Genomic DNA, 22163 nt, shown 5'->3' on the forward strand with positions numbered 1-22163 from the left:
TGATAGGATGGCGACGGAATAGGAGATTTCAGGAATGCTCTTCAGGTTACAGGCCAAAGTTTATATAAACAGACAGAGTTTGAATAGCCAGGGGGACAGAACACAACGAAGCAGATAGATCCACAGCTATTCTGTGTACAACATATATCGTGATGAACTGTCCAAATTGAACCCGTTAGGGAATGGTAATCAACTTAGCCGTGCTAAAGTATTTTGTTCAGAGTTTAGCCTGCTTACGTGTCCACTCTATACCTTGACTTTCCGCTAATGTCCATTCTCTCTCTATTGTCATCGCTTTCTCTGGGCTTCGGGGCTCGAATACCATCTTGAATGGTTTCGGAATGCACAAAAAGCCGTTCTCTGCTGTCATGTCCGGCTCCTCAACCTTTCCGGTAGTAGGTTCCTTGTATTTGTGCATATTGAATGCCCAAACTGTGCGTGCCATATTGATGAACAGCGAGTTCTGTGCCACATGGAGTCCGGTGCAAATGCGCCGGCCCGCCCCGTACGCATAGTGATCTCTGTCATTGGGATTTGCAGCATTCACCGCCTCAGCTGTGCTGTAAGGATCGTGGAGGAAGCGAGAGGGATCATACGTAAATGGGTTCTGGCGGATTTTAGGGTCGAAATGAATCGCCCACCAGTTCAACATGACTACCGAGCCTTTAGGAATAAAGTAGCTGCAAGAAATTTAGTTCGGCGACCCAGTGAACAATAGCGTCTGATTTAGTTGACTTACCCTTCATACCAATCGTCTTCTGTGGTTGCATGTGGAGTCCCAAACTTGGTAATTGGTACCAATCTCAAGATCTCCTTTGCCATGGCTCGGATGTACGGTAGGTTTGGCTCATCGTCAAACGTTGGGAGCCGGTCAGGTCCAACAACACGATCAACTTCTTCCTGGGCAGCCCTTACAGTTTCTGGAAACTGAATACATGCTCTGAGCCAGGCATTGATCACCGAGGATGTTGACTCGCTTCCAGCCTCGACAAGGGAGCCAGCTGCATATGCCGCCATCAGCTCGTCGATTCCATTTTTGGAGGGATTACTCAGGTAGAAATCCTTCACGAAACAATCCGGAGCAGTTCCTTCTTCAACCTGTTTGATCAAGTTGCGGTACAAGTCCAGATAGACCTTGCTGTCATATGCAAACCATTCCCGTCCAATCTTCCACCAATTCTGCACCATCCAGGATGGGAGGTACTGCAGTGATGGGAAGGCATCCACTAACCAGGCACCAGGAGTTGCCATAGCGACAAAATGTTTCAAAACTGTGAAAATCCTCTCGATATGAGGGTCGTTCCAGTTTGCAACTCGTCGACCGTATGTGATTGTCATGATAAGGCTAGCGGCATATCTCCGGTTGTCGTCGTAGAATTTCCCGGGATCCTTGTTGTTCAAGTAATCGTGAAGGACCTGCTTGGACTCAAAATCTTGCACTGGTCGATATGAGTTGCTGGCCGTAAGGTTCAAACAGGCGTGGCTGACTCTCCGGACACTCCGCCACCGTTCGCCGTAGTTCATGAAGAAAGTGCGAGCCTTCCCGCTCACATTGTCAACCATAGGAGCATAAGGGCGACCCGAGTATTTGGTCCCACGCTTGTCCATCAAATCCTTGACCACTCTAGGACTATTAAGCCACATGAACCTGGTCCCACCGATCTTGGTATGGACAAGCTCGCCATACTGATGAGCCCATTCTCGTGAGATCTCGGGGACCTTATTAGGATCAGCAAGCGATAGGAGGCTCCCAATAAAGGGATACCCTCGGGGTCCCGGCGGCAGAGATTTCAGACGTGGATCGTAAGTGATGTAAGAGTAAATGGCATATCCAACCTAAGAGCTCCGTTAGCAGATTCTGCCTAGCTGAGGTGGGGTGGGTGCTATGCCACTTACAATGAGAACTGCTCCCAGAACCAAAGTTGCTGAGCTAGGTAAAGGGGACAGCAGACGACCCGCTACATCCTGAGAAAGTCCCATGACTTGACCGGTCGATGCGATCAAGTATTATGAACGACAGAGATGTGTGATTGACACTGCTGGCGAGAGATCACAGATTAGAAGGAGTGTTGAGTTTCTTTCTATAGCACAACATCCAGATATTTCCTCGTGAAACCTACAATGAGAGATAGTCAGTTCATCCTCAAGGCTGCGGAAAGGGCTAGGCCTGTCAGTGCCGGAGATCAGCTCAGATACAGAAGGTACGGGTCCCCTCTTCCGAGGACAAATCAGCACGTCCCGGAGTACTTCGCGCTTCATCAGGCCGGAACAACAAATGACAATCTCATCCGACTGTTGCAATTGGTCTGGATGCTTTTCAAACTCCCGCACCGTTCTTCCACTACGCTTACTCGTGACTGATATCTTCCGCATAGAGCTGCAAGTCACAAGGGTGACATTTCGATATCCCTGATCCGCCGGGCTTCGGATATTGTTGACAAAAGCCTATGCACCTTTTGCTTTCAGGTTGGCTTAGCAATAATCTCTTACATTGACCATCTTCATCAGTTCTTACTCTAGCCTTCCACTTCATCTATCCCGACACATATCTGTCTCGCTAGACAGCTTGTTTCAGCAGACGTGACTCAACATGGCGTTGCAGCACAATGACATAGCCTTTTGGGCTCTCATAGTTTCAGCTATTGCCCTACTATGTTACAAAATTTCTCGATATGGAATGCGTCCAAAGGACTTCCCGCCTGGCATGGAATAGACCCCTCACCCAGCCTCGATAGAACTGTGCTGACCGTAGACCAGGGCCAATGACATACCCTCTTGTCGGAAACCTGCTTCAGATGCCGCTAAAGAACTTCCATCTAGAGTTCCAAAAGTGGGCCAATCAATGTACTATTCATCATACTCCGCTGCGGCCTGCCTATGACTAATTTTCATCAGATGGACCCATCATGTCCTTGAAATTAGGTGGTCAGGATATGATTCTCTTAAACAGTCCCGAAGCCGTCAGGGATCTCATTGAGAAGCGAAGCAACATCTATTCTGCTCGTCCAGATCTCTATGTCCGTGAGTTCGGGGATAATTTGAATATTGTTTTGCGAGAGTGTGTCACCCTATGACCCTAATAGAAAATTCCAGCTGTGGATGATTAGGAACAACTAGCAACATCGCTAACGCTCCCCTTGTACAGCAACGACGAAGTCTGGCGGAGGCAACGAAAGATGTACCACGTCCGCCTCAATGTGAAAACGGCAAATAACTATCTGCCCTACCAGGTATTGACTTTCAAAAGGTTGTTTTACATTGTTTAAGGGTCACAACTAAGGTCCAAGGGACGTCTCCAGATCTTTGACAGTATACAACTCATGCATGATATGGCAGAACACCCCAGCAACTGGGTGGGTAACCTCCAAAGATACACCGCAAGCATAGCTTCAACAGTACTCTACGGCTGGCGAACACCCAATGTGAACACTGGCTATATTAAGGACCTCATCGAGGTGAGCCGCTTTTTCCCCCCGCGAAGACTATACACTGACGGTCTCAAGTGGATGGACCGGACATCTGCTGCCATAAACCTCCAGCCAGTTGACTTTTTCTCCTTTCTACGGCCCTGGTATAGGGTGATGCCCGTTTGGATGAGCTCTTTCAAACGAGCGCTTAGCGATATTCAGCAACTCGAGAATCAGCTCTTCTTTCAACTTCTCGAAGGAGCCAAGGAGAGGATTGCCGTCGGGAAGAAGTACCCAAGTAATTTCAGATGACGGTCTTTCGAGCTCAACAGGCTAAACAATAGTGTAGGCTTCATTCGGGACATGCTCATTGACAAAGATGCAGACCGCCTCGACGACAGGCAAATTGCTCATAACGCTGGGCACGGCTTCGGGGCTGCAACGTAAGCGCTGGTCTGTCTCAGTTACTGCCTGAGTTCTTACCAATGAACAGTGATACATCCTGGAACACATTGTTAGGCTTCGTGAAAGCAATGATTCTTTTTCCGGAGGTCCAGAAAAAGGCCCAAGAAGAGATTGATCGGGTCATTGGCACTGAAGATTTTCCATCCTGGGAAGACCGAGCACGTCTTCCTTACATCCGCGGGGTGGTTGAAGAGACCCTGAGATGCAAGTTCACCTCTCTTGAGGCTTGAGTTAGCAGCTTACACAGGTTGCAGGGGCTCCGAGCCCGATCAGTGGAGCCGTGCCACATTCGGTTTCCTGCGATGATGTCTATAAGGGCATGAAAATCCCCAAAGGTGCAGCGGTCATGATGAATGTGCGAAGTCAAGCTTTTGATCCATGCAGCCCGCAAGGCCAGCAACTGACAACGACGGCAGATCTGGACGCTGAACCACAGCACATATGAGGATCCTCGCTCTTTCGACCCGTCCCGCCATAACTCAGAGTCTACACTGAATGAGAGCTTTGGAATCAATACTGACTCCCTTAATCGCCCTCATTTTACTTTCGGCGCTGGTCGGAGAGTGTGCCCTGGATTTCACGTCGCTGAAAGGGCCCTGTTCCTAGCTATCTCACGATTGCTGTGGGGTTTTGAGTTCCACCGTGCAGTGGATTCGAACGGCCAACCTCTTCCGATCAATAGGGACGCCGTAACACCAGGGTTTATTGTGAGGCCGGAAGCATTTGAGTTGGTCTCCGGAATTGTTCGATCCACGCGGTGCAGCTGACAGTGAGCGAACAGGTGTGAAGTTCGGCCCCGAGGATCGGAGCGTCTCGATTTGATCAAGAAAGCATGGAGAGAGGCCCAGACACAACTTGACACCGACGGGAATTTCAAGGAAGAATTCTTCCAGAAAATGCTGTCTAAGAAGGAGTTGGATTGATGATCAGGCAGGAATACCAGACAGAGATAGTAGTGGGGCCCATAAGAACAACCTTTTCTAGCGGACATATACGTTCGTCGTTTGGGGGCTAAATACAGGGTTGGAAGTCGGCGGAAGCTTTAGACCCCGTTGGACTGGTGCCGTAAAGTCAGCTCTTCAATGTAGCAGTTGGTTGTGCAAATTTGAGATGGAGGACCACTTTACAAAGGGTACATTGAAATGCACATTGGACTACATTGAAATTGGACATGTTACCCACTAATCATCTTTGGTATCATGACTGCCTGCACACACATTGTCAAAGACTTCAAGACTTGAGAATGAGCTTGATCTTGTTAACTAAGGAATATCCTGTAACCATTGGCGTGGATCGGAAAAGCCGGGAAGGCAGCTCTGCCAGTCATCGAGCCCAATGTCGGACAAATCAGAGGTTATGAACTTTACATGGTCATCAGTTGGGTACTAACAAGCAGATTTGCGCATCAGGACATACCTCTGGTAAAGGGAAATCAGGACAGGGTTCTGAGGGCCTAGCCAGTGCAATGTTGCTTGGGTGTGGAGGTTGCTGTTCGGCATTCTTGGTTACTGAAGTTCTCCTGGCTCGCTTGACGACTTCCCTCGCGTACGCCACGACCTTTCGAGGAAACTTGAAAACAAGCTCGGATCCAGTTGCATATTCCATGTAGCCAAAATGACCGACGATGACATCCATCAAAGATATGTCCGAGTTTGCAGTTGATAGAGTTGGGTGCTGAATTACGTGGAGGAACAAATTGATCAATCCAACGAGTGGGAAGTAGAATGCCAACCTAAGAAAACAATGTGGGTGAGTCTATTGTTCTCCGAGACGAGGCTCTCGAACGTATACTTACCATACGGGTGATCCTGCCGAGACGCTCAAGCCTTGGGTAGCCATGATGATTTCTCTGGCTGCAGAGGCCACAATATCAGTACTGCGCTGCCTTTGAGCGATGATGCGAGGATTCGTGCTGCTCCCACATCCTGGCCGGGTCCAAGGATGGCAGAACAGAGTGTGCATCGCAATGAGCGACGCGCTGTAGATGAAACGGGTAAATACGATATGGTGCGGCTGTACGGATGGTGGTAAATTCATCGCACTGTGGGGTGGGCAGCTCTTGAAACACGGCGCAAGAGAGTCGTACCAGGCTTGAAGCTCCTGGTCCAGGTCCTGGACAACTACCAGCATCTCTTGCGGACTCTGTTGCATCGCCTTTACAGTAGACAAGCGCTTCAAGATGAGAGAAGAGATCTGAGCGTGTTTGACGGTGTTCTGAAAGAACTCGATGTTAAGTTGATGGCCAGGGAGTCCGGAAGTTGGTACTGGGCAGCTGATATCGTCGTCATCGATGGCCTGAGGAGAGTTAGCTAGACCTCCACAAGGAAGGGTCCACGGGAAAGAGTATTACGCTGGGCCGACCAGAGCGATATGACAAATGCTTGTCATACATATAGAGATTCCACCAGATGACGTTTCGCAGTGCAATGTCCTCATCCCTGAGTTGCGAGGTTCTCTTCGCCTGGAGATGCAATCCCTTGGACTGTGCTAGGCGTACTGCATTCGACAGCAGCATGTACTCCAAGGCAGGGCTCCCAAGAGCTTCGGCGAAAAAGGCCTGTAAGCGAAACTAGGGTCAGAACCAAGGCGAGATAAGTATATATGGTGGACTAGAGTGTACCATAACCAGAAGCGCTTGAATGGCGGTAACGCCGCTGCGACCATAAATCAAGTCGGTATGCATTGACAGAGCGTTCTCAAAATACCGCCAAGCTTGTGTGCGGGCCTCGATGAAGGCGGATGGGTAGACGCCGAGAGATAAGGTAATCCTACACCCCGACGCGTAAACCGTATGTCGTAGCGCATACCAGGCAGGATCTTGATCAGGCCCAGGAGCCTTGCCTTCAAACTGGGCACGCAGTCGCTGTTCGAATGCAGGGCGATGGATATGTCCGAAGATGGCATCCAATCCCTGCTCAAAAAATGCTACACCACAAGTTCAGCATCGCGTCGCCATGGTTCTCGCCAGTGACCCACCCGTTGTCCATTTCCACGCTGTCTGGAAGTCCGGTTCAGGTGCTCTCTCCGACTGCACGGTCCGTTCTAATTTCTCGCTGCGCGTAACATCGGTCGTGAGTCGTCTAGCGAGGGCTCTGAAATCCGGCGCGCCGATGTGTTGTGACACCCAGTCGACCGCTGGCTCTGAGCATATCGAGAGATATGAGACAGGCCCTGGAGCTCGAATTAACAAAATAATCTCCAATCCATAATCAATAGCCAACCTTGGACTTCGCTGGCATCCTGTAAAGCCCATATTAGCTCGCGAAGATGATGTGGAGGATGTATAGACATACCTCTATGCCCGAGTCAACGCACGATCCTACGGGCGTCATGACAGAAGGCGAGTCTGGCTCTTGTATTGGAATGCGAGACTCCTCAGGAGGCGCCGACTCATCGGACCTGCGTGCGCTCTGGCCAGACAATCCTTGCTCTCCATCAGGTGGCAGCTGGTGGACTTCTGACTGTCCTCTGAGGCCAGCTGACGCACTGAGTGAGGAGGGATAAGGGCCGTCGATGACGGGCGGAACTGTGCCCCATGAGGCAAAGGCATCCACGTCCCCATTTGACATGTCCCTTTGGGGTTGCGGTGGACATTGTGCTAGTGCACAACCTGCGTTGGGACTGCAGAGCTTGGTTGTCATGGCGGCACCAGGTGATGCAGAGGTCGCGACCCAGATAGTGTCGTCGTTCTGATTAGAATCGGCAGGGCCAGTTGTCGAAACATCCGATGCGCCTTGGGCCTGTGGAAGAATTTTGGAGCTCTGAAGCAACGCCTCGAGCCGCGCAAATCGTTCTTCAAATGCTTTCTCACGATCTTTACGCTTTCGAGTCCTTTGTTGAGCCGGGGGGAACCAGCACTCTTCATTGTGATCCTAGGCCATAGTCACTTAACGAGATACCTAGATCAAGTCTTCTCCCAACGTACCAAGCAGTTTCCGCAAGGCTTGGTGCCACTGCCTGCCAATATGACTGATTCAGCATGCGATCAGTGGACCTTGCAATAGAGATATGCTCACATCGCGCCTTTTTGATGCGGCAGTGGTTGCACGCGAGACTACACTTTGGACCTTGCCTTGTTCCCGTCATATCGGGCTGATGATATCGGGTTGATGAGTGGAAGAAGGGAAAATGTGAATAGCGACATCCTCAGCATGGTGGTAGCTTGCGTTTTCTGCGAATCGTGGGGTGTCGGGTGGAAACGAGGGGGGATTTTGCGGGGTTTCCAGACTAGGTACCCACTTAGTAGCTTGGGGGGGAAACCGGGGGGTCTAGGCGTACTCCGCTCAGCCTTCCTTACCTATCTCGCCATACGAAGTATAGCCAGCCAGTCATGCACCGTACAGCTCTGCTGGCCTCATCAAATGCCCAATATGATCTCGCCAAAGAGCATGTTCTTACGCCAGGAGCCGTACATTCATTCTCATCCTTCCCGCATTGTTGACCCAGAAACCTCTGCAACTATCGACCCAGATTCTCCCCGGGAGGACTGTCGGAAAATGTGGGGTTGCCAAAACCCGCAACTTGGTCCGGAGGGAACTAGATTCCGGCTTCCGAGCGAAAAGGGAAATGCGTAACGTTGATTGCGATTGGCTGAAGAAGATAGGCCGAGGGGACCGACCACACTCCCTATTATGACCGAATCTCATCCAGCGCATATCCACACATTGGAGCCATTACTTTAGGCACAAAAGGCAATCTCCAGGAGGAGCACGGCAGTCGGGAATACAGGGCGTGAGCCTTAATTAGCTCCATAACTGCCCCTTGTCTGCACTGCCGCAGATTTGACAGGCATTTTACGGTCTGGTCCTTTTCGCGGCCGCCAATAAGTCTTCGTGTGCAAGGCCCGACCGTATGATATCCGCAACAGTGGTCAAAAGTGATGTTGCGACAGTTTGTGCTCGCTCGGACTTGTCAATTCGGGTTTTGAGGCGTTGCAACCGAGTAAATTCTTCACCCCCACCAATGCCACCTTGTTTACTGTTATTGAGAGCATCAATAATGTTCTGAACAACTTTGGTGACGAATTGCACCCCTTCGAAACGAGAGCTCATCGCATGAAGCAATCGCATGAGATTTCCAAAACGCTGAATGTCAATCGATGTGTAGTCGGCACTTAGCTCGCTATTCATGCGCACGAGGTGAACTGCGACGGGCAGTATGAGCCAGGCTGGCCTGGTTGTTCGTCAGCTGGGAAGACCAAACACAGACAAAAATAGCACATACAAAACAAGTGGTATGTCTTCCGTCTTCGCAAATTTGAGAAGCTCGCCAGCTTGAGCTGCAACATCATTGGAGACCTCTTTCACCCTGCTCAGCGAAAACCTCCGCAGCAACCACGATATTGGTCTGCTACTATCCAACGAGCTGATGAAGGCTTCGTAAAGGGATGCTCTGGTTGATCTTTCGTAAATGTCAATAAAAAGCACCCTTGACATGATAGATTTGCCTACGACTCACGTATATATGATTCGAGGAATGTATATTTGCACCCTTGACAAGCGTGGTAGGCTTTCTTGGTTGATGTTAGATAGCGTGTTTTCATAGTCTTCTGCCCAGTTTTGGAGTTGTAATTCGAGGTCCACAAGCCGTTCTAGACGTTCTTTATCCAGTTTCTGTGTCTCTCGGGGTGAGCTTGCGCCAGTTAGGCAGGATACACTGTTGCGCAAAGCCAAGATTTCGCTCATTACCGTAGACAGTTTGCACAAAGCAACGAAAATCTGATCTATGCCTTGACTTTCGTTGCAGTTTGACTGGCTGAAAACGGGAGCTGGCTCGCAAACAGAAACATCGGGGAGTCGGCCTGGTTCAATCAACCTCAGCTTGTTGGGCCGGCAAAGCGCTAGAGCAAGGACTCGGTTTCGGACGACACAGCACCACCACGTGCGACGATCGTGGCAGTCAGTGCTTTTGTAGAGATGTCCCAGAATTGCATGACGAAACGCTTCGTCAATCCAGAAGCTGTTGACCTCCCTCGAGTTGTTGTACGGACTCCAATGGCTCAGAAGTAGGGCTGTTTGTGTAAGCGCCAAGTGGCCTTCGTTTGTGAGAACTGCAGTCTGATAAAGTCCCAGTGTATGCTCAAACAAGACCTTTTGTGCTTTCTGCATAGATCCCAAGCCTGCATTTCGTATCTGCTGGTCATTGAGGTGCGGAAATGTGACGAAAAGTATCGCTTGAAGGACCAGTACTTTCAGAGAGCCCTCGTCGGAGATTTGATACCTTGTTTTGTACCAACGACAAAACTCAGCTGTGTTGACTGCAGGACATAAGATATGTACACTTGTCATGAAGAGCTGAACCAAACTATCTTGCAGCTCTAATGATAGGTACGGGGAATCTATCTGTCTGTCGTCAGCAATTTTGGAAAAGCCTAGGGGGAAAATCTGGAAGTCGATACACTTTCACATCTCTGATTTTTTGACGGCAGGCATTGTTGATCGAAAAGACCGAGAGTCTCTCCTACTACATCCATGCCTACTGAAGATAGTTAAGTGTACGCTATGAGAGATCTTTTGACTGGGCAGACTCACTTGAAGACTGCATCAAACTTTCCAAATCGCCGAACTCCAGCGGGGGGATTGGACTAAGCTGCTCTGTGAACAGTTCTGAAGATTCGTAAGGATTAAATAAGTCAACTGTCATAAGTTGAGAATCTGTGGCTTCGTCGGCCAACTCCAAGTCTAGCGAATCCCATATTAAGTCACTTTCTGTGTTCGAATAGTTTTCCATCTTCACCAGCTTGGGCGCGCTGTGCGAGGTTCGGATCTAATTGGAAATCTTCAAATATATACTGTTGACAGGGTTGCAAGATAGCCACTGTGGCAAACCACCTGAGACGCTAGCTGTCACACCAACTGCGGCACTTACATCAACACCGTTATTCTCACCGATCTGCGACAGCATGGCAACCGAATAGGAGGTTTCAGGAATGGGCTTCAGATCACAGGCCAAAGTGTATATAAACAGACAGAGTCTCTCTGAATAGCCAGGGGGCAGAACGCAATCAAGCAGATAGATTCACTACTGTTCTGTGTAAAACAGTGAGAATGGCGAGGCGGGAACCGCCTGAAGGCATGATATTTGCGAAGTTCTATATAGAACCGATGACGGCGAGTCTATTGATGCTATTTCCAAGTTTCTTGACACCGTGGTTGTTATTTGGCGACGTGATCAATCTACCATTGATTTTACGCTGGCCGCGGATCTACTCGTGTAAAGTGCGCGTGCGCTGGGCAGAATTGCCCGATTTTTTGGAAATTTGCTCGTGACGGTATATTCTTGCGGCCAACTACGGAGTATACTCCACAACTTGCGGATACCGCAAGCTCCGAGCTACCACACCAATGATAAGCAACATGCAACTGGGCTCCGGCTCCGAGATCCACCAGGCACAGTCGAGCTTGCGAGCTAGTCGTCAGCGCAAAGCAGGATGCCCCTTTTTCCAGCAACGCCTTCATCAGGCTCCTAAAAAGATAAAGGGAAGGCAAGCGGAGCAGTCTCAGCGTCTGTATTTTGAGGACGACGGCCACCCGATTTGCATATAACGTGTTTTCGGAGAGCATTCCTTCAATATTTCAGAAGTCAGCAATCTAAGCTAGCCCATTTTCGTATTCCTACCATATTTTTCTTGAGGGCAACATGTCAGAGTTGTATTCCGGTCGACTGGTCTGGACACCACAGAGGCGTGGATCAACTCAAACGGATCACTTTCTAAGTGTTGTCAACCAACGTCACAATTTACGGATAAGAAATTACAGCGAGTTGCACGCTTACTCCGTCAACCCTTGTACAGCATCAGATTTTTGGGTAGACTTATTTGTTTTCCTGAAGATCAAAGCAGATGTTGTGCCCGTGTTGGGATATATCCAAAATGTAAGCTTCAGGAGATCGTTTTTTTCTGTCTCTGCTGGTTGATATGTGTAAGACTGACTTTCATTCGCTTCTTGAGGATGCTGGCACCCTGTTCCCACCACCCTCCTTCTTTCCTCAGATCAGGCTGAACTTTGCTGAGAATCTGTTGGCCGGGAAAGTAAAAGAAGAAATAGCGATTCATGCCTGCAATGAGGGCGGCATGAATTTGCGCTCCGTGACCTGGGAAGAGCTGTTATCAATGGTGCGGCAAGCCGCAGATGCGATGGCTTCTTTCGGCATCAGAATAGGAGATCGGGTTGCCGCTGTGATCTCGAACAGGCCCGAAACAATGGCCTTGTGTCTGGCTGCACTCTCCCTTGGTGCCATATGGTCCACGTCCTCCCCGGACATGGGAGAGCAGGGTATACTGGATCGATTGTTGCAGATACGTCCCAAGCTGGTCTTTGGAGAAACTGCAGTTTTTTATAACGGCCAGATGAGAGATCTGAGAGCCAAGCACGGTAATTGCGCCGCAAAATTGGCGGATACCTCGGAGTTTCAAAGGTACATTTTGCTCGAGCAGGAGGGATTTTTGTTCAACGAACATTCACAGAATGCGATGGTTGTCACTTGGTCCAACTTTGTTGATCAGGGCAAGGGACGGGAGTTGAATTTTGTTCAACTACCCTTTTCTCATCCCGGCTTCATTGTGTATTCTTCTGGAACAGTAAGACTGAGACCAACTTTCTGGCCCTGTAAACGGAAACTGATACGATATTTTAGACAGGGCCACCCAAATGTATTGTGCACAGTGCTGCTGTAATAACTTCCTTCCCGTTCGAGGTTACGCGCACTGACTGTCACAGGGGCTTCTCCTGCAGGTTAAAAAAGACAGCATATTAGGTTTCGATGTCCACGATGGAGATGTCCTACTCCAATATACCACGGTAGGTCGTCCCTTCAAAGGGATGGTCAATTGGCTTATCGGATGATCAGACTGGATGGATTATGTGGGCTATGGTCCTCTGCGGACTCGCGTACGGTGGAGAGGTCGTGGTATACGATGGCTCTCCGCTGAAGCCTGATAAGCTCGCCCTCCTACGTTTGGTTGAGAAACTCAAGTCTGTAAAAGCCTAAGTTTGTTCATTTCGATAGTTGCTGACCAGCTGGACAGGGTCACTTTACTGGGGACTTCGGCACGATATCTGTCGGATTTGAAAGCGGCCAACATCTGCCCACGTGAGTGGAGACGAAGCAAATGTTTGGATGGCACATATTTGCTGATATATGGATAGGGGAGACTTTGGACCTATCTTCGTTACGGACGGTTACATCTACCGGTAGTACCTTGGCTGCTGATATCTGTGAATGGTTCTACGACAAAGGCTTCCCCAAACACATTCACCTCGCTTCGACTAGTGGGGGTACTGACCTTGCCTGTTCTTGTACGATGGCCTCTTCTACACGTGACAGGCCACCCGCTAACATATCACCAGTGGTCAGTGGTAACCCGATGTTGCCCGTTCACTCTGGCGAAATTCAGTGTGAGAGTCTTGGGATGGCGGTCGGCGTAGCCGACCTGAGCAAGCAGAGTTTCAGATCCGTCAAAGAGAAGGGAGAACCAGGGGAGTTGGTGTGCACAATGCCATTCCCGAGCCAACCTTCTAGTTTCTGGGGCCAAGACGGTGCCAAAAGATATCAAGCCTCGTACTTTGAACGCTTTGGCACACGAGTATGGAATCAAGGAGATTTTGTACAAATGAATGTAAGAACCGGAGGATATCTGATGTTGGGAAGATCGTAAGTGCACAAAACTCACCTGACTCCGTTCAGTTTTGACTAACAATCCAAGCGATGGTGTGCTCAACCCCTCCGGCGTCCGGTTTGGTTCTGCCGAGATCTACGATGTCGTTGAGAAATTCTCTGAGATCGACGACAGTATCTGCGTTGGGCAGAGACGCGCTACGGACACAGATGAGAGTGTAATCCTCTTTGTCAAGATGAAGGGTAACATCGAATTACACGATGACATGAAAGAGAGGCTGCGGCAAGCTATCAAATCCGCACACTCACCCAGACACGTTCCAAAGCACATACTACAGGTCCCAGAAATCCCCTACACCATCAACGGCAAGAAGATTGAGATCGCGGTCAAGCAGATCATCTCCGGCAAAAAGGTGACTCCTTCTGGGACAGTGGCTAACCCACATTGCTTCAAATTGTACGAGAAGTTCGTCAACATCGATGATATACTGCGAAGGTCAGGTCCCGGTGCGAGAGCCAAGCTGTAAACGGGAGAAATAGATATACATTTTCTTTTGGACAACAAACAACTTCTAATGTCTATGGAACCCAATCTACTAGGTCTAATGGTTATTATTGCTTCCAAAATAATACTGCCTTTGCAAAAATAGCCCTCGTGATCAAGCCGAGAATGCCGATTGCACTTGGCGTGGCAATGCTAGTAAGTCTCAACAGGCCCAGAGCACAATGCCGCAGCATGTGAGTGATCCAATGAAGCGTACGCCAGTCTATAACTCCCGGAATATTCACTTCCAGGAGGGCAACCTGAACTGGGTCCGGAGGATTTTTGTGGTTGTTCCGCGATTCGAATCTAATACGTTGCTCCCACTGGCTCATTACTTCCATCTCCTAGATCGACTGCACAAAATCACATGCATTGAGTAAGCACAGGATAGGAGACTTCACAACATACCCAACCTGAGGAAGCCGACGAAGTCATTCAACCGTTACTGCTTGCATTATTAGCAGACTGTATTCACTGGGCTTACACGATGGCGAAAGAAATCAGTGCGCATACGGCCAATGGCAAGCTTGCTGATGCTACCTTCATCATCATCGGTGCTGGTTTTGGCGGTATTGCCACGGCAATTGAGTTGAAGAAAAGAGGAGCAGCGGTGAAAGTCTTTGAATCTTACTCAGACATGAAGAAACAAGGTTAGTCTCGCTCAGTTCAGGAATGTCAGCGACTCCATTCATCTCGTCTAATGCAGGGGATGTTATTATGATCGGATCAAATGCTACCTGCATCATCGAACATTGGGGTCCTGTGCTTGACGAACTCGTAAAAATTGCATCTCAACCTCCAGTGATGAGTATCCAGGACAAGTCCGGGAAAGTGCTCCTCGACCAACATCTACCCGCCGAGTTCAGAGGCCATCCTAACGTCTTCACGAACCGTGGCCGAGCACAGCAATTAATGTATGATTATGCAGTCTCTCTTGGAGTTGAAATCCTTTTGGGGAGCCCTGTCATCGAAGTATTCGAGGATGACAGCTCGGCCGGCGTGGTGGTTGGCTCGAATAAATACGCCGCCGATGCTGTGATAGCGGCGGACGGTGTTCACAGCAAGGCTCGAAACTTTATTACTGGCCAGTCGGAGAGACCGAAGAAGAGCGGGTTCGCGGTCTATCGATCCTGGTTCCCGCTGCAGAATCTGAAGAGTGACCCAGTTACGGCACCGATTGCAGAGTCGCCAACGCCTTTGTTCAAAATCTGGATCGCGGAGGACACACACGCCATCCTGACCACGAATGTCAAGCTGCAAGCAGCCACATGTTTTGTAACTCACAAGGTGAGGGAAGGCCTTTCGACACTGCCCCTGGGTTGTCCTCGCTAAGTCTTATACTTTAGGACCTATCAGATATTAAAGAAGACTGGAATCTTGCAGGGGACAAGAAAGACATGGAGAAGTGCGTCCAGGGTTGGGATCCGCTTTTGATCAAGATTATCCAGCAAATTCCGCCAGAGTGCCTGATTGACTACAAGCTCCTCTGGAGAGATCCCGTCCGGCCATGGGTTTCCGCCAAGGGCCGCATCTGTCTAGTCGGAGACTCAGCTCATCCTCACCTAGCTACTTCAGGCACGGGAGGAGCCCAAGCCATAGAAGATGGCGCGACGCTGGGAGTTCTGCTCGAAAAGCTGGGTCGGAAAGACATACCGCTCGCATTCAGGGCCTACGAGAGACTACGGTGAGCGGCTTCCTACTTTATGGGACAAGTTTAGACTAATCCTTTTGACTTTTAGATACGAGCGAGTGAGTCTGACACAGCGGATGGGTTGGGAAACACGGCACGCATGGCATCAGACGGATTGGGAGTTGGTGGCCAAGGATCCCAATGCCCTCTCCCTACCACAACCGGAGTGGCTGAACGGCGTGGACGCTACCAAATATGCAGGCGAGAAATTCGACGAAGTGATAGCAAATATTCAGTCTGCTACGCCTTTTGTCTCTACGAATATTCCAGAAGGCTACGTCCATGAGGATTGGACTATCGAGCAGATGCTGGCTTACGAAGGCAAGAAGGCAGACAAGGACTTTTACCGGACACGATGATAGAGAGGTAATAGGTTTGTCGATCGGTTTCTAGCTTAGTGAACCGATTAGACAAACTTGTGAATTCGTCGGAATTGCTTTTGACATAGGCTATTTTGTCTATCATCCGTGTAACCGACTTCCCGGGCCGCCTTTGTTTTAGCGTGAGTAATTCTCAGGCACGCGGGCTCCGCGGGTTATAAAAACACTTCACTACGCGGAACCAACTCAGGGGATTTGTTGATAGGCAATCGGATCAACACTGACGCCGAATTCGGCATCTATGGATAGGACAGCACGATGGTTAGCGCGCCGCGGCTTGAGCAAGATGTACTGATTTAATACTATCATACCCGCAAATAAACACAAGAACCCTAGCTACAACGGCTACTCAAGCGGTTTGGATGCATGACTGGCAGGTCTTCCCTACGCAATCTTTGCCAACGTCTTCAAGAATGGAGGGTAAAGTCATTGCAATATCTGGTGGTGCAAGCGGGATCGGGCTGGCAACAGCAAAGATATTGGCAAGCCGTGGCGCGAAATTGTCTCTGGCAGATTGGAACGAAGAGGCCCTGAAGGACGCTGTAAAGGGATTTAAGTCTTCTGAAATCCTAACCACAAAGCTGGACGTCAGATCGTCCCAGGACGTCGACCAATGGATCGCGAAGACCGTTGAGCACTTCAGTCGCCTGGATGGCGCTGCTAACTGTGCAGGCGTGTTTGGGAAGCATGCAAAGAACGAGCCACTCGCACATGTTTCGAACGAACAGTGGGACACGGCCATTGGAATCAACCTGACAGGTAGGTCGACGAGATCAGCTCACTTGCATAAGCCTATCACTGAGATTTGTCAGGGTTGATGTACTGCGTTCGAGCCGAACTCCAGCAATTTGAGAAGAAGGGCACTGGAGGCAGCATCGTGAATGTTGCATCCGTAGCAGGTCTGCTGGGTTTGCCGGGCTCTGCGGCGTACACTGCTTCGAAACACGGAGTGGTTGGGATGACAAGGGCTGCGGCCAAAGAGTACGGGCCCAAGGGAATTCGAATCAATGCAGTGGCTCCAGGTGCCATTTACACTCCGTTGATGTTACAGTCGCAAGAAATAAACAACGCAGGCAAGGAATATCCCCCTTTCGCGTCCCTGGGTCGGCACGGTCTGCCTGATGAAGTTGCAAACATGATCGTTTTCCTGCTCGGCCCAGAAAGTTCCTATGCATCCGGAGCTGTCTTTACCATCGATGGCGCTTGGAACTGTTAGGTCTTGCGAATCGCTGATATATGAAGAATCGATGAAAACCAAGTGTATAATTACACTCGTTTCCTAACCATCAGCACTGACCTTGTGGGGAACGACGACTAGGGGCTTGAGACGACTGCACAAGGCTTTGAGTGGCCGAACTCGTTCTACATTATCATTCTGGTCCAGCTCCGCGCGAAGGGAGCTCGAACACAACCAAAGAGTCATAGATCCTGCCGAGCCATAAACTTCATCAGAGTATTATATCCATTCCGATGAACTAGCTTCTAAGGGAACGTGATCTGTGTCTTGCCAAGCAAGTTTGGCGCTGTCAAAGTGTTGACTGAACTTCTCGAGGGGCTAGGAAGGGTATACCGCAATCCGGTCTTGTGAGGAAAGTGAAGAAGTTTATGGGGAGTGATTTGATATTCTGCTTCTTGATCCAAAGTGAGTTCTTGAGGTAATAAATAGCACTGCAGTCGAGTGCAACTGGCAACTTCCCCTACAACTGCATCATTTTTTATCCCCATTTGAGTTAAAATTTGTAAAATCCTCCTGGCTCGATGCTGTACATTGATTGTAGCTGTTTGGGCAGACATCTTGTTGAATCTGAATAGATCATCAACCTACTAGGCTTCATATCTCAGGGGGACAAGATCTTGCTTCTCTTCGAGCAGCAAGTGCAAAACGATTGACCTCAACGTCCTGCGTAATAGTTCTCTCGGTGGCCTCTCCATCTGCTGGCAGGTCTTTTCTTGAGGCCGCAAACCAGGTGTAGATACTCATAACTAGAATCTGAAGGCCGCCACCAACCCCCGCCGTCCAGAAAGTCAATCCTCCATTCCATGCCACCGCTCCGTGTTTGACGCAATGTGTCCCAAGGGCTGGCCAAAAGGTCAATGTCATCCCAGAGCTAAAGTACGCTAGCCAATGTGGAAACAAGGGATTTTGCCGCCTGTCCAAGAGAACACCATAAGAGAATGAAAGGTCTTGCGCAAGCAGCGATGGGAATGGCATCGCAAAGAAGATCCATGCCTGGTCGTGCAGTGCCTGTGTTATCTCGGGAGGGCGATCAAGTCTATACATTGTGACGGCGAAGAAATATGCGGGGAGCGTCAGGAACAAGCCTCCAAGGGTTCCACCTATCAATTGGGTGTAGATGACGGTCTTTGGCATCCCTGGAATGCGCGATAGCTGGCCTCCGATCGCAGCGGTGTAGAGCGGGAAGAACAGCCCAACAAAGGTCATGAGCGCAACGCCACCTTTCAGGCTTTTTTCATGGTAGACGTAGTGGGCGACGACCTTTTCGGTAGGCATTCGTGGTGGCTTTGGTGGGAGAAAATCGGTCATTGGTAGCATGATGAAGAAAAAGAGGATTGACAACGGACCACCCAGGGCCGCGAATTTGGCGAATCCATTTCCGAAGGAATGGGAAGTTCCAGTAGTTGGTTGTTTCACTTGAGTTGCTGCTCGATGTATTGGATTGGCTTCCTGGGTGGAAGCAGCTAGTGAAGCTTTATCGGCGGCCATTTGGTCTATTATCATCGGCGACAAGTGACAGAAGAAGTTACGGTAACAAAATACTATTGCTCAGGCTTGCTCATAGATTAATTAACGGCAAGGCTTCCAATTTGGTCTGTCTCATCCCGGAAGAAAACCACCCTATCGAAAAGTCCGGGGCAACAATTAAGTTCCGGACAACACTCCCTCACCTAGCATTCGGACGAGGGGATACTACGGATCTGCGACAAGTTCATAGAACTTCCGGGTTGATGTAGTCGCTTTGCCTACAATGACATCCATTAGCATATTTCATTCCCACAGGAATCGTTTCAATTGCAATTGCCTGCATTTATTATTGTAACTCTCAATCGGATTTGTAAGGACATGATTGCCACAAGGCGGGAAGACATGTTCCCAGTTTTATTTCACTTAATATTCTTCTCCAACAGACGTTTCGTTTTCCAATCTAGTCCTGGCATCCATTCGTTCCGGTCCGAGAGGTAGCTCCCACCAAGATATTTCTCCGTATATGCTGTGTATATCGTTGAATACTTCCGGATCAGCATGGATATAATGATTCCACTCCACTTCCAGGAAGCATATATGACGGAAGATAGCCTTTTGACGTTCCGATGACCCCTAGCCAGTTCAACGGGAGATGATAAACGGTCACAGTAGCAAAGGCACAGAAACCAATAACAGCGAATGTGCGAGATGTACCTTGTAACCAGCGGGGCCATCGTTCATGCCCCTTCTCGACTGGTGAAAGGCCATTTGGATCTTCTAGAGCTAAAAGCCGCATTTGTGTATATAGTGATCCAAGGCTGGCAACGAGAATAGACTCATAGATTGGGAATTGCTCGGTTTGTCCGGCCCAGAGAGTCAACGGTGCGAAAGTCTTAGGATAGCCATATCCGTGCGAAGTCCAAATAATGATATTCTCAACCACGAAATCGAAAATGAACTCGCCAATCCAGATAATCGTCACAAGGGTCATCTTTGAGATGGAAGGCCATCGACGTCGAATGGGTTTAACGGCCGCACACGCCATGAGAGCGACGCCGGCGCAGAAGTAAACATACATCGGAGGTCCCCATAAAAGACTTTCGGCGTATTGCCGCGGACCGCCCTCACGGTGGAAAGGCATGAACCTTGTCCAGACTCCCATGTTTACATTGTTGGCGTTCCAGGAAAAGATGTATTGCTGGCAATTGAGAAACGCATCCGAAGCCCATGCGATCATGCCTCCAATGACAAATCTTCCGTCGAGGGTCAGTTGACGCTTTCGAATCCCATCTGGCCCGACTCGAGGGACTCTGAGAGGACTGAAAACACAGAACCAGAAAAATCCAATGAGCACACCGAGGCTTGTAGCTTCAATAAGCCGAAGGCATACAAGTCTCCAAGTTGCGAGCTTGTCGTCACCCTCCATTAAGGGTGCAGGGTGGAAGTCATCTGATGCAATCCACCGAATGAAGGCTTGCAAGCTCATGATTGTCCAAGCAAGTCCGAAGGCGGCGAAACCTGTAGCATAACCACCATTTCCGGATAATGTTTCATTCTTGGATCTGGTGAGTAGTGGAGTCTCCTCTGTGCGATGGCTCTGTTCAGGGTCGTAAGACGACATGATGATATTTTAATGGGGACGGTTCAGAGATCTGGAAAGTTGTCTCACGGACATAGCATTATCTCATCTGGTTGCGTTCGGTCAGGGATAATATCATGGGCTGTAGAGATAGGTTTCACATTCCACTCCCGGGATCCGGTCGAATGGGAATCTGTGAGACGGAAAGTGGCCGCGATCACCTCGTGATCGCCAACTAGCCAGCCTCGCCGCGTTTTGATAACTATTCAACTAGCCATTGCCAGAGCGATCAACATCATAACATTACATCGTCCATGTCATCGCTATAGCTAATGGCTCAGGGGGATCTTCAAGGGCTGCTTTCCTTGCACAGTCCAAATGTCTCTATATAACAGGAAAGGAATCGCTGAAATAGCGGATAAACAGATAGCTAGCAACTTGACGGAATGAAATCAATCATTTGGACACTGCTCCGTTTCACACTAACCCTAACACGGAACACAATGAAAAAGCCCCTCCGCTTCATTTCAGCAAATCCACCCGGAGCCCCTACAGACCAACAACACCGCCCATGCCTGTTGTTGTACACAAACCCGTTGTGGATCTATCTACTTAATTGTGTTCTGTCCCCCTAGCTATTCAGAGAGACTCTGTCTGTTTATATACACTTCGGCCTATAACCAGAAGAACATTCCTGAAACCTTCTATTCCGTCGCCATCCTATCACAGGTCTGCGAGAACAACCATGTTGAGGTAAGTGACGCAGTTGGGGAAACGCCTAGCGTCTCAGGTGGTTTGCTATACAGTGTCTATCTCGAGACCCTGTCAACAATATGCTAGTAAACAGAGATGTGGTTTTGCGATTGCAGTCAACAGGCGTTGGGAGAGCGAGCTTCGAAGACTCGCGTTGTTCGAAAGGCGGTTTTCGTAAGCCCCAAAACCACGTAGCCGATTCAAGGGTTTTAGAGATAATCATGTTCACATAGCTAGAAGTTTGCAAGTGAAGTTGAAAATGCCCATAAAGGGAAAATTCTTTGGTCAGGCTGAAGGTGGCTTGGACGCCAAAGGCTTGGCCAGCCACCACCAAAGGTCCGCGCCAGCTGGTAATGGGCACTGCGGAAGCCGAGCTCGAGGGCGCGGGGTTCGGGATAGTATAGTGGTGCAAGTATTGGTAGGCTTTCCCAGTTGGGAAGCATAGTAACTGGGCCATGTGCTAGATGCTACACCAGGCAAGCGATATAATACTGTGCAGGGGAGATGTTCAGCTGCCAAGGGGCTTCAGGTAAGTTGGAGTTTCGCTACCACGAAAACCCGCGAGAATGCCGGGTGAGGAGGAAAGTGACCCATTTTACGCTGTCTTTCTGCTCACATAAGCCATGGATTAACGTGACTCGGTGCATCTGCTCATTGACTGTTCTTGAAAACGATCGAGTCGCCGCATGAATCAGGGTTTTTTTGTGGATAGCAACGGCCTTGCAATGACTTCCAATGGCACTTCACAGAAACTGGTCGGCGAGAGAAGCTTTTGCCCCAGGCTCAACCTGGCTTCCCGCCTGGTTCCGCGATTGCAACGACCGTGGCGCCAGAGGATATTCCACGGCCTCATCGAGGCCGGCTAACACGAATCTGTACTTGTCATCGTGCATTCGCAGTGTTTATCTGTGAGATCATCTGGCGGAGTCGATGACGCGTCATATATGCTTTACGATCATACACATTAGTCTGGAAGGATACAGTTGGGGGAATGAGCTGCACCCAATCTCGCTATTGCAAACCGTT

The 22163-nt window shown here is 49.5% G+C and overlaps 8 protein-coding genes across 8 annotated transcripts; 4 read left to right on the forward strand and 4 right to left on the reverse strand.

The window, feature by feature from the left end:
- Window positions 1-217: 217 nt before the first annotated feature.
- A1O5_00786 (uncharacterized protein) lies at window positions 218-1980 on the reverse strand (the record flags this gene model as incomplete). The annotated part of the gene is made up of 3 exons (XM_007741405.1): window positions 218-680; window positions 740-1836; window positions 1897-1980. The coding sequence occupies 3 exons, from the start codon at window positions 1978-1980 to the stop codon at window positions 218-220; spliced, it is 1644 nt and encodes a 547-aa protein (XP_007739595.1).
- Window positions 1981-2762: 782 nt separating this feature from the next.
- Window positions 2763-4795, forward strand: A1O5_00787 (uncharacterized protein; the record flags this gene model as incomplete). Its single annotated transcript, XM_007741406.1, has 9 exons — window positions 2763-2844; window positions 2896-3058; window positions 3146-3230; window positions 3300-3705; window positions 3757-3850; window positions 3901-4080; window positions 4137-4227; window positions 4289-4599; window positions 4654-4795. 9 exons carry the CDS (start codon window positions 2763-2765, stop codon window positions 4793-4795), a joined length of 1554 nt encoding a protein of 517 aa, XP_007739596.1.
- Window positions 4796-5246: 451 nt separating this feature from the next.
- A1O5_00788 (uncharacterized protein) lies at window positions 5247-7513 on the reverse strand (the record flags this gene model as incomplete). The annotated part of the gene is made up of 6 exons (XM_007741407.1): window positions 5247-5604; window positions 5668-6167; window positions 6223-6429; window positions 6493-6797; window positions 6849-7104; window positions 7166-7513. The coding sequence occupies 6 exons, from the start codon at window positions 7511-7513 to the stop codon at window positions 5247-5249; spliced, it is 1974 nt and encodes a 657-aa protein (XP_007739597.1).
- A 3997-nt stretch (window positions 7514-11510) lies between these two features.
- On the forward strand, window positions 11511-14014 carry A1O5_00789 (acetoacetate-CoA ligase; the record flags this gene model as incomplete). Its single annotated transcript, XM_007741408.1, has 9 exons — window positions 11511-11744; window positions 11797-12450; window positions 12507-12542; window positions 12590-12670; window positions 12720-12844; window positions 12898-12962; window positions 13019-13168; window positions 13220-13523; window positions 13576-14014. The coding sequence occupies 9 exons, from the start codon at window positions 11511-11513 to the stop codon at window positions 14012-14014; spliced, it is 2088 nt and encodes a 695-aa protein (XP_007739598.1).
- Window positions 14015-14518: 504 nt separating this feature from the next.
- On the forward strand, window positions 14519-16080 carry A1O5_00790 (uncharacterized protein; the record flags this gene model as incomplete). Its single annotated transcript, XM_007741409.1, has 4 exons — window positions 14519-14681; window positions 14738-15318; window positions 15378-15715; window positions 15771-16080. The coding sequence occupies 4 exons, from the start codon at window positions 14519-14521 to the stop codon at window positions 16078-16080; spliced, it is 1392 nt and encodes a 463-aa protein (XP_007739599.1).
- Window positions 16081-16514: 434 nt separating this feature from the next.
- A1O5_00791 (uncharacterized protein) lies at window positions 16515-17317 on the forward strand (the record flags this gene model as incomplete). The annotated part of the gene is made up of 2 exons (XM_007741410.1): window positions 16515-16860; window positions 16914-17317. 2 exons carry the CDS (start codon window positions 16515-16517, stop codon window positions 17315-17317), a joined length of 750 nt encoding a protein of 249 aa, XP_007739600.1.
- Window positions 17318-17932: 615 nt separating this feature from the next.
- On the reverse strand, window positions 17933-18826 carry A1O5_00792 (uncharacterized protein; the record flags this gene model as incomplete). Its single annotated transcript, XM_007741411.1, has 1 exon — window positions 17933-18826. One exon carries the CDS (start codon window positions 18824-18826, stop codon window positions 17933-17935), a length of 894 nt encoding a protein of 297 aa, XP_007739601.1.
- A 532-nt stretch (window positions 18827-19358) lies between these two features.
- A1O5_00793 (uncharacterized protein) lies at window positions 19359-20426 on the reverse strand (the record flags this gene model as incomplete). The annotated part of the gene is made up of 1 exon (XM_007741412.1): window positions 19359-20426. One exon carries the CDS (start codon window positions 20424-20426, stop codon window positions 19359-19361), a length of 1068 nt encoding a protein of 355 aa, XP_007739602.1.
- Between the last annotated feature and the right edge of the window lie 1737 nt (window positions 20427-22163).

This window comes from Cladophialophora psammophila (genome assembly GCF_000585535.1).
Source record: "Cladophialophora psammophila CBS 110553 chromosome Unknown aczJe-supercont1.1, whole genome shotgun sequence".
NCBI lineage: Eukaryota > Fungi > Ascomycota > Eurotiomycetes > Chaetothyriales > Herpotrichiellaceae > Cladophialophora > Cladophialophora psammophila.